The sequence below is a fragment of the Homalodisca vitripennis genome, chromosome 4, assembly GCF_021130785.1.
Source record: "Homalodisca vitripennis isolate AUS2020 chromosome 4, UT_GWSS_2.1, whole genome shotgun sequence".
Taxonomy (NCBI): Eukaryota; Metazoa; Arthropoda; class Insecta; order Hemiptera; family Cicadellidae; genus Homalodisca; species Homalodisca vitripennis.
In genome coordinates this window covers 70,772,244-70,788,882 of record NC_060210.1, presented here as the reverse complement: position 1 = coordinate 70,788,882, position 16,639 = coordinate 70,772,244, and the positions used below count along the sequence as shown (strand labels likewise).

The 16,639-nt window shown below is 35.0% G+C and overlaps 1 protein-coding gene across 2 annotated transcripts; it reads right to left on the bottom strand.

The window, feature by feature from the left end:
* Positions 1-714: 714 nt before the first annotated feature.
* On the bottom strand, positions 715-5,056 carry LOC124359497 (zinc finger MYM-type protein 1-like). Of its 2 annotated transcripts, XM_046812268.1 has the most exons (3): positions 4,002-5,056; positions 3,260-3,429; positions 715-3,036 (listed from the first exon to the last, which is right to left on the bottom strand). In XM_046812268.1, the coding sequence occupies exons 1-3, from the start codon at positions 4,177-4,179 to the stop codon at positions 1,087-1,089; spliced, it is 2,298 nt and encodes a 765-aa protein (XP_046668224.1). In that variant the 5' UTR covers positions 4,180-5,056; the 3' UTR covers positions 715-1,086. The 2 variants fall into 2 exon arrangements, with proteins under 2 accessions (XP_046668224.1, XP_046668225.1); XM_046812269.1 differs by having other exon boundaries at positions 2,904-3,429.
* Positions 5,057-16,639: the final 11,583 nt, after the last annotated feature.

The window sequence follows — 16,639 nt, the reverse complement described above, 5'->3', positions numbered from 1 at the left end:
AAAATTGTTAGAAAACAATACAAACACAAGTTACTACACATCAGGCCCGTAGCTAGGCCCTTGGAGGCCCCGGGGCAGAAAGTCCATTCGGGGCCCCCCTTTGTTATATATTTCGCACTTTTTTTAATTAATAGATATAAGCATACAGTAATTGGATCTTTAGGCTTAGAATTTATGTGCATTTTTTTATTATTATCCTATTATTATTATTATTATTACCTTTTTTTCTTATTAAATCTATAATACTTAATTGTTTGCTTAAACTATGTTTACAAATTTCTACGGTAAGTCATAAACTGGTTATGATTTTATATGCAAATTTGTATGACTCCTGGCCCTGGTGCCATTAGTTTGGTTTTTAGAGCCATTATTTTTTCAGCTTACCATTGTGATTGGTATTCTATTATTCTATTGGTGCTGAAAGGAAAATGAAAAACATAATTATTTTTTCAAATTTTATTCACAATAGATAATAAATAAATAAAGACATAAGTGCTGATGTCTTAAAACTTTTTAGTCTCTTCTTAGGCCTACATCCAAGCAATGTAGTTTAGTAGATAAACATACAAGTAATATCATTAATTATGTAATACCTTTGAATACACAATAAATTGTATATTTATTTATGGTGTTTATGGTAATACTGGTAATACCATTAATTATATATGATCAATGGTGGTAATACCCACTCATTCTCAAGTTTAAAATTGCCCAACTAGTTTGATAGTGAGAATGCAACTGAACTTACTAAAAAGACTTTCTTCTTGACTTGACACTAGCAAAAACATCAATAATTCGGTCAAAATCTATTTTTCGGGCTCTGTCATTTTCAATAGACAAAAGAGCCAAATCAGTGAGACGTTGTTGGGACATGGAGCTTCGCAGGTAGTTTTTGATGAGTTTTAATTTTGAGAATGATCTCTCTGCTTTGGCTACTGTCACAGGGACTGTGAGGTACATAAAGCATGCTGTTAGTACATCCGGGTAGGTTGATGCTAGGGAACTGTTTTCAATGAGTAGGAGATTTGCAACTTCTTTTACTTCTTTGAAATCCTTTAATTTGGATTGAAAAGCATTCCTTACTGATCAAATCTGAGCTTTGAACAATGGCGTTACATCATCTGAAAATCTGCTTACAAAATTATCAGCTTCACAACGCAGTTCTTCATCTGAACATGAGGCCAGGAAAGAAGGGTGAACAATTTTATAGGCATCAATCACTTGCTTCATGCCTTTAAAACGGTTGTCAATTTGTGACACTATAGTATCAACCATTGGGAAGAATATTGTCACTCTGAAATTGCTTTTAGGATCTGTCAGTCTTTGGTCTTCACAAAGTTCATCAAAGTGCTTTTTTACCTTTCTTGCACGTTGGCCAATAAATTCATGGGTAATCGTAATCCCCCATTTTGAACATACTTCTTCTGCTTCACTACAGACATCTTCAAAGGACCAACGAAGTTCGGTTACTTTCAATAAAGCATTGCCTAGGAGATCGTACGCTGTCATTAAATCAATAGATTCCGTTTGCAAGGATTTTGAGGCAATGTTTATTTCCCCTAATATTTTGCACTGGACAGTCAAGAGCAAAACAAAACTAAAAGATTCTAACCTTTTTTTGAGCCCCTCAGCTTCATTCCCTTCCTTTGGCTTTTTGCTTGTCAAAATTATTTTATTTAAGGCTTTCATTACATCACCGAACCTTTCCTTTAAAGCGTACACAGCTTCATATCTCCCTGCCCAACGTGTAGGGTTTAAAGTCTTTAATGTTACCTTGTCTTTAGGAACAGGAGCCTTCGGATTCTCTGTACAACCAGAAACGACTTTTAGTTCTTGCCACCGAACAATGCTGTGGCCAAAAAAACTGTAAATATTTTGCACCGTCTCAAAAAATTGTGCTATTTCTCGATTGCATTCAACGGCATCTTTAAGAACCAGATTCAAATTATGGCTGGCACAGTGAATGAAATAGGAATGGGGTGCAAGTTCTTGGATTCTCTTTTGTACTCCATTATACACACCACTCATGACCGATACACCATCGTATCCTTGTCCTCTGCATTTTGTTATGTCAAGGCCTTTTTCTGAAATTGATTTTATGATGACGTCTTCTAGCCCCGAAGCGGTTTGGTCAGTAACTGCTGTGAAAGATGTAAACGTTTCACAAATTCTCAACTCACAAGGTTTTCCGAGTTGGTCATGGTCAATCTTTACATAGCGAAAAACTTCGCTTAGCTGATCTACTTTACTTACATCTTGTGTTGTGTCGTAAATTATGGAGAAAAAAGGCGCACTCAAAAGCTCTTCTTTAATTCCACTAAGCACTTCACTAGCCATCAGAGAAATAATTTCATTCTGAATTGTTGGACTGAGATAATTAACAGTACCACTTGGCCTTGTAATTAGATCTTCTAGGATAGTGTCATATTTTGACAGCAATCCAATCAATGATAGAAAATTACCTTTATTTCTATCAGTGATATGCCAACTGTCTCCACGAAAAGGAAGGTTGCATGTTGCCAACATAAGGGAGACATCTAAGACCCTCTTCAAAACTTTCCTCCAAAAATTCCGCTCCTCCTTCAAACCTTTTTCTAGTGCATCGTCTATTGAGCCATGACGTCGCCATTGCTCATAAACCAAGCAGGAATCAGCATGGTGCTGTGAATTCTCATGTGTCTTTATGCGATCAGACAAATGTTTCCAGTCCCTTAATCCTGAATCCCATCCTCCTACAGGTCCTTTCTGGGGAAACAACCAGCAAGGTTGGCAATAAACACAATCCAATTTGGACGAATAGCACAACCAAGTTCTTTTCAGTTTGAGCCCAGACTTTGACTTCAGGGTAAAATAATTGTCTGAAAAGGACCTACCTTGTTTTCCATCATATGGAAATGGGCCAACTGGTTGATAGGGTCCTAGTCCTAATTTAATAATTCGTTTTTTCACCTCTGGATCGATGATCTGGTCTGGAAAATGGGGTTCTCCGGTGTTTAAACAAGTTTCATTAATTTTATTCGTCCGGCTACATTCCACCTGTAAGTAGATTGCAATGCATTAGTATTTTTTTCTTACAAACATGATCATAACAATAGGGACTTACTGTAATTCCATGTTTACATGGAAGTAATACTGTTTACTTCCATGTAACCATGGAATATTTTATCGTAGGGATTCCATGTTTAGGGCAATAAAACAGCATATGTTGTTATGTTGAAAAATATAATATAAGTATTCTGTACTTGGCATGTCTACTTACTTGATCATTTACGCCGATCAGTTCACTGCTTGACGTAGGACTTGTTGGAGGTTTGGCACAATTTTCTTGTTGATGCCCTAGCCCTAGGCATGTTACTTCTTCATCAATACTTTCTTCAGCGTTATCTTGAGCTGTAACTTCCTCTTCAATCTCATTTCCTGGGACTGAGGCTGCAATAAAAAATAGCAAGTCAAAATAACATTAAGTTACATATAACATATAATTTAAAGCCAATTTTAATAACATTGTAAAGATATAATAAAATATATAAAAAAATATAAAAAGAGTAGATACATGGCCTCATAAATAATGAATGTGCAAGCGAGTGTGGTGCATTTTTTACATCATATTATCACAAAAAGATATAAAATTACTATGATAGATATTCATGCTGTGCTGCTGTGCATGTATAAACAAATAAAATACCTACACAGAAAGAAGTAGAAACCAAAGGAATCATAAAAATCACATAAAAAATTAAATGACCACTACACAATAGTAGGTAATATGTAGCCTATATATGACTAGTGATAAATTCACAAACAAACATTGCTTATTAGATTAGAATAGATTGCAGTCTGAGTCAGACACAGTGGTCTAAACTCAATCAAACATCCAAACTCTAGTTAAATTTTAACACAGTTAATTTTAACATAGTTAAATTTTAAGATATTAATTATATAGTTATTGGCCAAGCTAATTAATTAGGCCTAAATACCGTATCTAAATTCAAACCACTCACCAATTATTGGTCTAGTTTCAGTACTAGATGTAGATGTGACATTAGTACTTTTAGTTGTAGTAGTACTAGTAGTAGGACATAACCAAGCAGATAGGGTGGAAGAACACTTTGAAGCATCCTCTTCTCTTTTCTTCTTGTCTTGCCTTTTCTTTGCCCCACTTTGATAGCTTCTTTTCATTTTAACAAATACAAGAATAAGAATACAAATTGTATAACACTTTAACACCGTAACAAACGAGTAACGGACGAACGCCAAAACGTCAGTCAGCTGTGGCAGAGGCAGTCGGCAGACGGAGCCGTCTACGTCACGTCGACGTCAGGACGAGTTTATTACTGTTGGGGATAGGGGAGTAAGGTGAACTAAAAGTGCAAACTGCATTTCTTTAATTGCGTAACAACTGACAGGCTGATTGATAGTCTGTCTATTTTTGTTACGAAAGCTCTGTGAGAACAATATCTGTCCATTATTTTATATTGAAAAGCTATTTAAATATTTTTTTATAAAGACATTTTGATGATTCGATGAAATATCCCTACGACCCTACAGTAATCAATAAATTTAACATAAACTTTAATTTCATTTTCAATTTTTCCACCTTCATTTGGGGGCCCCCCTGGCCGGGGGCCCCGGGGCAATGCCCCGGTTGCCCCAGCCTAGCTACGGGCCTGCTACACATTACAAAAATCTCCAAGTTTGTGCTTTCTTTCGGTCTGCGCCCTGTAGGTCTGGACCTAGTGGACCTACCGACAAATCTGCTACTGGTCAGAAGATTACTAACATAAATTGTTGATCTGGTAGAAAAAGAATCAAAATTTGATGAGTTTGCTAGTGAAACACAGTTCCTGCAGGCGGTAACAAAGCAAACAAATTCAGGAACAACTACTTTAATTCACATTATCATAATGCACCCACAGTTGTAATACCTGTAAGAAAACACACACCTAGCCCAACTACTGATAAAATATGATATATCACATTAAACATTGTACTTACAATTTAGAAAATTACAACACACAACATATATGTATGTATATATATATATATATATATATATATATATATATATATATATATATATATATATACATACATTAGTCATTAACATTAAAATTGGTCCTGGAATGTGGCTTACAAAAAATTGATAACCGTTATTAATAAGGATATCAAAGAATACTAATCTACCCTTACATAGCAAAACTCTGGATCAGAAGGGCTGATGAGGTACAGTTTGATGTATATTTGATTCAAAATGTACACATCATATGTTATCAGAAATAATTACTTCAATTTCAAATACTAAGAATGAATAAAAATATGTATATATTTTAGACATAATCCTAATTTTAAAAATTTTCTTAATAGAAAATTATTATACATAAAATGATTTCATTTTTTTATAAACAAACATTTATGAACTTGACATCTCATTATAATGCTATTCTCAATAAGTTGGCAATTGAAATTTTTACTTCGTTTCACAAGTAGTTTGCCAGTCTAGCAAGTCTGTACAGTAAGAAAATCCATGCATATTAAGACACTTAGCTGTTACTAAACTTATCCCATATAGTTATGATAGGGTTCCTTCCAATATGCAAAAGCAATGAAATTAAATGAAGGGATTAATAAAGTTATAGGTTGAGTGTAATGGTTACTGCAAACATTAAGTGCATAAGTGATCCATAAAAAAATTTTTCATTGCAATGACAGATTAATGTAACATTGATATTTAATATTTTGCATAATATTCAAAGGAACTGATTATAACATTTATAAAATTATTGTATCCAACATATTTAATGAGTTTATTGCAAAGAAGTAGAACAAATAAAGAACATACATACAGTAACAAAACATGCTTTGAAAATTGATTAGTGAAATTCCTGTACAGAAATTAGTAAAAATCTTGACTTGATTTTTCTATTCATTGAAAGTATATCTTTTGTATGATATACAGGAATGTTACCCGTCCATTTCAACTAGAAACTTCACTTCACTTTTACTACAACTGTGACAACAGATTATAATTTACAGCAACCATTTGAGGAATGAATATAGAGTAGATATTACATACTGACCATCTTCAGACGATGGCAGACCCTTTCTTCCTCCCATCTTCATTACCACAGAGCTGAATGTGCTCGAACTATCAGTGTATCACTTCAATCTCACAAGAAATCGAGTACTATTTCTTGTTTATCCGCTTTGGGGGTGGATTGTCTCTTCCAGTTGAAGACAGTCTAGTGTTATTTATTGTCAATGGAAAGACGATGGTCTGAGAATGAAGGGTATCTATAGTGATAAGAGTCTAGGAGACGAGACTTTATAAGGCAGATTTGCAATATTTTAATGCCAAAAACTGTCCAAGATACAATAGATCCTGTATACTGGTTGTCTGAGGAACCATACAGCTATAGAGAGTTATCTCAGTCTCAGATGTTCCTAAGCCTGAAACCACTAACTCGAGAGATATGTGAAGAGACCACCACTGAAACATTCAAATTCATAAGGCAAAACTTAGAGTGTACAAGGATACAATAGATCCTGTATACTGGTGGTCTGAGGAACCATACAGTTATAGAGAGTTATCTCAGCCTCAGGCGTTCCTACGCCTGAAACCACCACTGAAACTTATAGTCATAAGGCAAAACTTATACAAGCATACAAAGGAAGCAAAGCTTAATTGGATGAACTAAAAGAGAACTTTAATAATGAATCTTGTGAGCAGATTGGAGAGTTACCCTTGCATAGTTTTCATACCCAGGGAACATATGAAATTACTGTGGTTTATACCAATAAAGCAAATATTTTACAACAATAACATAAAATTTTTATGACTATAACAACTAAAATAGGTACAGATTTTTGGTGCTTTTCAACCAAACTGCTGCTCTGAAAACTCTCTTAAACTTGTGTGTGTAATTTTAGAATTGTATGACAAATTGTTGCTAAATTACCACCTTAACTGTTATTCTTGAGCGAACATTAAAAAATTCTGCATTTATCATATTCTGGAGCGTAGTAGTTATATTGTTATCTAGATATCTTGGCTGTGTAGTTTTGTATACCTCTATTTAAAACTTTTAATTTTTAACACCAATTTAATTGAGCAGTTTTGTTAATTTACCATGTCTGGTGCCTGCTCTAATAAATGGTCAGATTGCTGAGGACAACGTTTCTGCTGATCTTGATGGTGTTTAAACTTTTTGATCTGATAGTAAGCATCATGTTCATCTATGCAGATGACACAGCTATTGTAGCAAAAGCAGAAAGTTTTATCAAGAAGATAAATATACCAATTTATTTATTTGTATTAACAGTTTACTCATTATACAGATATGAATCGGTTTTTTAAAGGGTGTAAGTCATAATTTTGACCGTATTCACTTTAATATTTTTTCTGAGTCTATGCAACCAAGTACACGGAATTTCTTCAAAAGGGCGTTTTGAACATTATTCCTTATGGTAGCAAATATGGAGTTTGTTATTTGATTTATTTTAAAAGAGTGTACGTCATCAAGAATATTTTTATAATGGGCATAAGTCAGCTACCTCTGCGGAAACAGCTGCTTGGTTACAGGACTTACGCTCTTTAAAAAAAAAATTGAAACATCAACTGACATTGCAAGTTTTAATGTTTGCTAAATTTGAGTTTGTCTTAGAAAATTAGTGAAAATATTGTTATTGGGAGTTCTAGGAAAAGGTAAGGTCAAAATCTACATCTTTATAAAGTTAATGTTGTGAAAGAGGCTCTAATTAAAAGTCAGTCCTATGTGAGCCATAGCGGCAAAGAAGTTGTTAAGAAAATAGATTTTACTGTAGGTAAGATAATATTCAAATTAAATTTAAAACAATACTATACAATTTCAATTATCCATTTGAATGTCCTCAAGTCGATGTCTGCAGCACATGTGAGCAACTTAACATGAAAATTAAGTCTCCTAGTCTTCACAATGTTGCGAAAAGAGCAGCAATGGCAGAACTGCTTGTACTTAAGAGCAGAAGCAAGAAGTTTTACAGTTCATTGCAACATGGTCAGTCAAAAGAAGGTAAAAATGATGAACATGTCTTGCCCTTAGCTTTCAACTATATGAAAACTGTATCAATTCTCAAACTTCCTGTACTATATGAGTTGTACTATATGAGGCAGTTGTCTGTTAATTGTTTTGGAATCCACAATCTAAAGAGTAATGACACAACATTCCTATACCACGAGGGAGTAACACGGAAAGGCCCAAATGAAGTGTGTTCTTTCCTTAAATCAGTACTCAGCCAATACACTTTGCCTGTTTTGCGATAACTGCTAAGGCCAAAACAAAAACCAAGTGTTGTTCAGGTTCTGCCCATATCTGACAGATTCAGGTCATTTCCAGAATGTTGCACAATATTTCCCTGTGCATGGGCATAGTTTCATACCCTGTGGTAGGGATTTCGGTATCATTTCAAAGGCCCTTAAGAAACATGATCGTGATTTTACAGATCACGAAATGACTTAGATAATTTTGCAAAGTGCATCATCATGTATGAACAAGTTTACTGTTCATAAAATTATGTCACCTGATACTGTCTTGGATTTTAAGAATTGGCAAAACAGGTTTTACAAAATATCTTGTATTTCACAAGAATCCAAACGTAAAAATACCCTAAAAAAAAAAAACAAAATTTACTTTCAAATTAGTACTCTCTTCATGTTTCTATATGAGTCTTGACAATAAAGGTTGTGTTAAAGCATACCCTACAATAAATGGTATTGTTCACTAAACATTTTTACTATCAAAAACATCTGAATTTCATTGCCCACCTTCGGAACAGGCTTACCAAGATCGGGCACTACTAAAAACTACCAGAACCTCAGAAAATAGAAAGACTATATAAGATATACTATAGAGAAATATAAAGAATTTTTCAATGAAATATGTGACTGACCTACCTGTAAACGCATCAGCTGATAATAACTAGCGAATTTGAACTGAAAGAGACAAGTGATTACTTGTAAAAGTTGATGTATTTGTTTCAGGGCCTATTAATGATTTTATCAATACTGTTTTACAACACACCTTTTTATTTTTCAATACTGTTTACTTAATCATTTAATAAATATTAATTTCTCATGAATTTGTGTTTATTTTGTAACATAAAAATGAGACTTTATTAAAAAGGTGATGTTTTCACAAACTAGTTACGCAATAATCTATTACAATAAAGAATTGAAAATTTAAAACCTTGATCAAATTTGTTTTCCTCCATGTGTTAAGCATTTTAAAACAAATATTTAATTTTATATTTTAGTTTAAACAGATTTTTTGTAGTTTTCATAAAATATTTATTTGGTGACTTACGCCCTTTAAAAAAAAATCAATTCATATACTGACATTTCACAAAGTATAAATTTAATTTTTACCTTTTATAGACCTATAAGAGGTAAGACTACTAAGCTGCTGGCCATACATATGAGGCTCTCCTTTTAACACAAGGTTTAAGTTTAACATTTTATTATAAAATGAAATTCATATCGAATCTATAGATTATAGTGTCTCAATATTAGTGAATTGTTAAAAACATGATTATCTGGTAATATTAACTGTTTATAATTTATATTCAATATAGATTATCCCAGTTTCTGGAGTGAAACATGGATTTCAGACCAGTTCTTATTTATAACACAGTTTTAAACTTTAGCCCCATGTTTAATCAGAGTTTAGATGTGCAGCGGCAGGTAACTAGCGTGGCTTGTGAAGGACTTAATAATTGGTATTGGCAGAGCAGTTCTGAACGGGTTTTTCATTTTCTTCATTTTTTAGCATTGACAGGATAACAGGATTTCAGAAAACTAAAATCATTGAATTTCGGTTAAAAGGTCAAACATTAAAACGGAGAACAAAAATTCCCATCAACGTGTATGACACTTTTGTCAGTTTCCTTCATGGAGATACTGAACTTAACAAGTTTTAGTCCCACATTAACAGAATTTCTCCCTCCATTCGCATTCTTCTTCTTATATGGGGTGGCCTACTGCCATGCACTTTAGCCTCAAGGGCCTTTTACGCACCCCGGAAGCACACCATGAGGCCTACACCAATCTATGATTTCAGCAGTTCCACAAACTGCCAAAAACAACCTATCAGGTCCTCCTGACTACCAAAAATGGCATACCACTCACTTGCTATTGTAGGACAATTAAAGAGCAAGTGCTCGGCAGTTTCATCCTTCTCATCACACATTCTACAGAGCGGATCCTCCTGAACGATGTCGACTCTGTGAAGATACTTCCTCAAGTGACCATGTCCCGTGATCAGACCTATAACCCGAGAAGACATTGATCTACTTAGTGAGAGAAGGTCAGACACCACTCTGAAGGAAGGCGATTGTACTATCATTCTGCTCATTCTCATGCCCGGATGCAATCTCCACCTTCTCTCATGTTCAGCACAAACCCAACTAGAGACAACTCCAAAGGATTAACACCTTTGAGATTGAGGGCCTGGCATAATTGACGCTGAGCCCCAGTTGGCCAGGTCATTAGCTCTTTCATTCCCAGGGATCCCCTTATGACCAGGAACCCAACAAACAGTCACATTGTTGATTCTGGCAAGAGAAGAAACGACTTGATAGCAATTCCATTCACCTCACTATGGAGGTAGAAGAACAAAACAAACTCACCTTTCTGGATGTGTGTGTGGGGCGTCCTTAAGACAATACTTTATTGTAAAAAAAACACACCAGCCAGTATTTAAAATTTTAATCAAACTATAAAAAAATCAGTCAATGGAGTAGCATACTCATTGTTTGACAAAGCAAAGAGTTTGTGTTCAGACAAAGATGGGTTAAAAATTAACTCGGTCTGTTATACATTAATGCAAAAGAAACAATAGAAAAATGCAAGAGTTAGAGAATTATAACAAAGAAAAATTTACGTACATTTTGATCCCTTATGTGCCACGATTATCGAAGAAAAGAGTAGACAGAAAATATAATATTAGAACCGCGGTTAGAACACAAAACACTCTTAGACAAAGTCTTGTAAAAACCAAACCAAAACATTTCATACAGGACCCAAAAAACTGTTTACTGTAAAACATGTTCTTGTAATAGGGAATACATGGGCGAGACAAAAAGATGACTAAATGTGAGAGTTATAGAACACAAAGAAAAAACATAAAAAGGACTAGTGGAAGTATACAGTTGCTCAACAATGCTGGTCTGAAAATCATCAAATGAAATGGGGTGAAGCTAACAATACATAGCAAGAATTTCTTTAAACAAAAACTTATTGAGGCTTCATATATAAAATTAGCAAATCAACCTTCGGTTGAGATTAGACCACTCTGGGTACTAATATTGAAAAAAAGAACTAACTAGAAAACTTGAAAAGATTATACCAATTAGAAAAACCTCAACCAACAAAATTTGTACAAACACTATGACATTAAGTTGTAGGACCAAAACATAGGGCCGGAAGCGGCTTGCCTTTACCTCTTCCTCTTCCTGACCCTCACCTTCCTGTCCTATTGTTTCAGGTGACAAGACGCGGTGCCAAAGGAAGAACCGACATCAACATTCTTGTTAGTATCCCACTTTCATCCGTGCTGCTGTAATTTGTGAATGTATTTCTCGTACTTGGGACTTGCATTCTCTGCAGAGACAGCGCCTGGACTAGTGTCCAAGCAGCTTTTTGGGTATGTTTGAACCGTTTTCTTTCTTTCTTTCTATTCTTTATTTTTGTACTAATACCTCCTCCAATGAAGAGGATAGATTCCAATGCTTGAAACATTGTTTTATACCTTTTGTAACATATAACGATAACAAATGTCCAAAATCCTAAAATCCTGTTATCCTGTCAAACCCTCCATCAATTACAAACTTTAAACAAAGACTTTTAGGATTGTTATATTTTATTACATTTATATGAATGGAATTTTTTGAGTGGAATAAAATATTTGACTGTTTTATTCGAATAAACTATATGTTCTAGATTTTCAATTCAACCTAACATATTGAGTGCAGCCAAGTCTCACATTCAAATGCGTATACTGTAACATCAAAAACCCAAAGTCATACTCTAAAGTATTTCTAAGCCCCTGTAACTGAGAGGCAAATGAGTTATATTTTGGATCAAGTTCTATTTTACTAATAATCTGCCCAAAGATCTACAAATTAATGGGTTATAATCAAATAATTACTATAACGTTTAAACATTTTAATTTTCGAAGTCCATCTATGATTCAATCTGGTTTTGATATTCATTGAGAGACAATAACTCAAAATAATGGAAGTAAATGTTTTTTTATTATTCTGCCTATACGTTGTGGAACTGCCACTGAAATATCCTGTGGCTAAGGCAGTTTAAAACATTTCTTCACTTTATTCTTATATGAATACTTTTCACAAATATTAAATTCAAAAGACAACATTTTAACTCTAAAAATCTAAATGTTATCTCACTTTAACTTGTAGTTTTTCTTTTCCTTGGCATGTCTGTATCAATTTACTATTGTAAAGTGTTAAATTACTAAACTTATAAAAATAAGAAATAAACTGTAATCTGCCATAACATTGAATTGTATTTTCAGAACCACATTTTTAAAACATAAACAAAAAAACATCTGATGGATTAATTATAAAAGGCAAAATTAAATCAATCATATGTATCAATTCTCCCCCCCTAAACTTCACATTTCAATAGCTGGTCAACATGCCTCCTCCAAACACTTCCATCGTCCATTTTAACTTTGTACAGTAGCGAACTTTCTTTTTCCATAATTGTTCCAAAACTCCACTTGTATCTTGAGTTGGTGTAATCTCGAGCCTGTACTCTGTCTCCCACCTGAAATTGTCTGCGTACGATTCGTGTAACTTCTTGTGCATTTTTGCTATCTGGTAGTAATAGGCTCAAGTGAGTTCGAACACTTCTTCCAAACATTAAGTTGTATGAGTTTGAGCCAGTTGTGTTTGGAGATTGTCGAAGTTGCATCAAAAGCCTATATAATTTTAGTTCAATCTTTCCCCCCTCATCTTCCATTGCCCTCAGTGATTTTTTTACTGTTTGGACATAACGCTCAGCTTGTCCATTAGACGAAGGATGGTAGGGAGCTGTAGTTTTGTGTACAACACCATTAGCAGATAAGAACTGGCGAAATATTGTAGATGTAAATTGGCTTCCATTGTCTGAAACTAAGACCAAAGGAAGGCCGAATGTAGAAAACATTTTTCTTAGCTCTTTCATACACCATTCTGCTGACGTGTTTTTAGTAGGGATTACTTCAACCCACTTGGTAAAGGCGTCCACAACAATGAAATACCACTGACCTTGTATCGGGCCAGCAAAATCTATGTGTAATCTCTCCCATGGTCCTTGAGGGGTCAGCCATGGATGATTCGGTCCTTTTGCAGGTTGATTTTGTTTTAGTCGACATTGTTTACATGTACGTACCATTTGCTCAATATCTCTGTCAATACTTTTCCACGTGCAAAAACTTCTAGCAAGGATTTTCATCTTCTCCATGCCTAGATGTCCAACATGTAGTTCATTTAACACTGAGTGTTGTAAAGCTTCTGGAATCATTATCCTGTAGCCCTTGAATATGCAACCATTTTGTAGTGTTAGTTCGTTGTCGTGGAAACCAAAAGGTTCGACCGTCTCTCCTGTTTCAAGGGCATGTAGTACTGGTTGTAAATATTTATCTTGAGCAGTTGTTCTGGATATAAGCATACTGTCAATCTGCAATGAATCAAGTTGATTAAGTTGAAAAAGGCTGCAATCGTCCACAAAGTTTGTAGTGCTATGTTCAGTAGGAAAGCGAGACAAAAAGTCAACGTTGGCATGGTCAGAGGTTCTTCTATATTCAATTGAGTAGTCAAAACCTGATAAAAAGTGTGCATAATTGAATAGTCTTGTAGCAGATATTGTTGGAAGGGTTTTGGTGGGACTGAATATTGACACTAACGGTTTATGGTCAGTCACTAAAATGAACTTTCGCCCGTAGCAGTAAGGGAAAAATTTCTTGAGTCCCCAGTAAATACCTGTTGCTTCCTTATCAATTTGACTATATTTTTGTTCACATTTGGTCAAAGTGCGTGAGGCAAAACTAATTGGCCTCTCACTTCCATCGCTGTATCGACGTGAAAGACAGGCTCCAAGGCCCACTGGAGACGCATCGGTTGCAAGCACTAATGGGAGTTCTGGATTGTAGTGGACAAGTACATTGTTACTGGTTATTTCCGACTTAACCTTCTGAAAGCTTTCTTCACATTTTGAAGTCCACACATAACGGTTGCCTTTCTTCAGTAAATTATTGAGTGGGTGGAGGATTGTTGCTAAATCTTTGATGAACTTGTTGTAATAGTTTGCCAGACCGAGAAATGTTCTAAGTTCACTTATGTTTTCCGGTCTTTTGCTGTTCATGATAGACAAGACTTTGTCTTTGGTTTTGTGAAGTCCTTGAGCATCAATGACATGCCCAAGATATTGGATACTCGTTTGAAAAAACTTGCATTTATCTCGGTTCATCTTTAAGTTATTGTTTCTTAATCGTTCTAGAACTTTACGTAATCTAGCCAATAATTCTTCAGCTGTTTTACCCTGAACGATAATATCGTCAAAGAAACATTGTACACCAGAAAGTCCCTGCAAGGTTTTGTCCATGAATTGTTGCCAGAGAGATGGTGCTACCTTCACCCCAAACATCAAACGATTTACTTTGTACATACCTTTATGGGTGCTGAGTGTCTGCATGTTTGCACTTTCTTCGTCCATTTTCATGTGGAGGTAAGCATTAGAAATATCCAAGGTACAAAATAATTTTCCTCCGTTCATTTGAGAGAAGATTTCTTCAATCCTGGGTAATGGATGGTTTTCGTCTTTGATCACTTTGTTTAAAGTCACTTTATAGTCAGCACAAATCCGTGTTTGACCGTTCGGCTTGACAACAGGTACGATGGGTGTTCCCCAGTCTGAATGATCTACTTTTGTTATGATTCCACATTCTTCTAGTCTCGTAAGTTCATTTTCTACTTTACTTCTTAGGGAAAACGGTACTTGTCTTGGTTTTACAAATATTGGCGTCGCACCATCAGTAAGTCTAAAATGTCCCAGATATTCAGGTATAACACCAATTTTTCCATCAAATAAGTCACTAAATTCACTTAACAAGCTTCCTAGATTTGAAGTCTGACTCGTTGTAAGACTTTTAATCTCACCCCAATCTAATTTAACTTCTCTCAACCAGTCCCTTCCGAATATGGCGTCAACGTTTTGATCAATTAGGTAAAGTTTTCCAACAAACTTCTGAGTCTTGTACGTGCATTTAACAAATGTTACTCCTTTCGGTTTTATGGTTTCTCCTGTATAAGTTCGAAGTTCAATGTTAGTAGAAAATATTTTCTGTGGGATGGCAAGCTTTTTAAACTCGTTGTAAGACATTGTACTAAGAGCTGCACCAGTGTCTAATTCCATGGGTAATGTCCTGCCTTCGATGTTGATGTTAACCATACATTTGTCATTATTTCTGTCACTAATTACATTAATCTCATATTCATTCTCACTATTCAAGTCACTTTTGTTTTCAGTTTGATGTTGTCCAGGTTTCATTTGTAATTGAGATTTACTTTGCAAACAAACACTAGCTATGTGTCCAACTTTTCCACATTTTCGACAAGTTGCATCTATGAATCTGCAGCTATTAGCACGATGGGAGGGTGAACCACAACGATAGCATTTTCCTTTGAGCTTTTCAATAGCTGAATTTGTTGAACGTGGACTAAGTAGAGGTTTTGGCCGAGGTGAGACTCTCTTAGATGTGTTTTCTTCATTTGAATGTCTTTGCTGAACCTGATTTAATTCAATGTGTTCAGTACGTGTTCGGCTAACAGTCATACTTTCTGCTTTGGCAAGCTCTATAGCCGAAGCTATGTTCACAATGTCCTGATAGGTGTGTTTCTCGCGGTCTTGGAGTAATTTAGTCCGAATATCTATGTCTTTCAATCCACGAATAAACTGTAACTTGAGAAATAAGTCTGCAACTGATTTACCGCAACCACAATTGAAGTTACAGTTAATTGTCATCTTCTTGAGAGCCACCGAGAACTCACTAACTGATTCATGTTCTTGTTGAGTCCGTGAAATAAATTTATGCTGCAAGGCCCACTGGCTTGGTTGCGGGTCGATAAAATCCTTAAGAAGCTGTACTAACTCGTCGTAATCTTTATCTAACGGGTCGTTGGGAGCACAAATATCGTACAGTTGTTGGTGCAGTTGGGGAGTGAGAGCATGTAGCAATGTGTAAACTTTAGTTTTATCATCAGCTCTTTGATTCTTTAGTTGTAAAAACACTTCTAATCTTCTCACAAAATTTGAAATGGTTTCATCAGGGTGGTAGGGATTGAAATTTATACTCCCTGAAGTGTAGTTTGAAACCGTACAAACAGCTTCACTTGGAGATGAAGTAGATGTAATGTTTGTGTCTTTGAGATTGTGTACCATTTCTTGTAATTTTGTTGTAAGGTTTAAATACTCATCCTCCACATTACATCTGTATTCTATTTCATGTTCTAAATAGTTTTCATCTGTCAAACAATCAATGCCATTCTGAACCTGCTTGTAACGTTCCCAGTATTCAGTCACAGCCTTGATTTTTATATTTAG

Bases quoted from the DNA above. Each gene is read 5' to 3' on its own strand.
- LOC124359497 (XM_046812268.1), bottom strand. From the start codon at position 4,179: ATGAAAAGAAGCTATCAAAGTGGGGCAAAGAAAAGGCAAGACAAGAAG. The intron at 3,430-4,001 runs GTGAGTGGTTTG...TTTTTATTGCAG, and splicing joins TGAAACTAGACCAATAATTG to CCTCAGTCCCAGGAAATGAG. The intron at 3,037-3,259 runs GTAAGTAGACAT...ATCTACTTACAG, and splicing joins TGATCGGCGTAAATGATCAA to GTGGAATGTAGCCGGACGAA.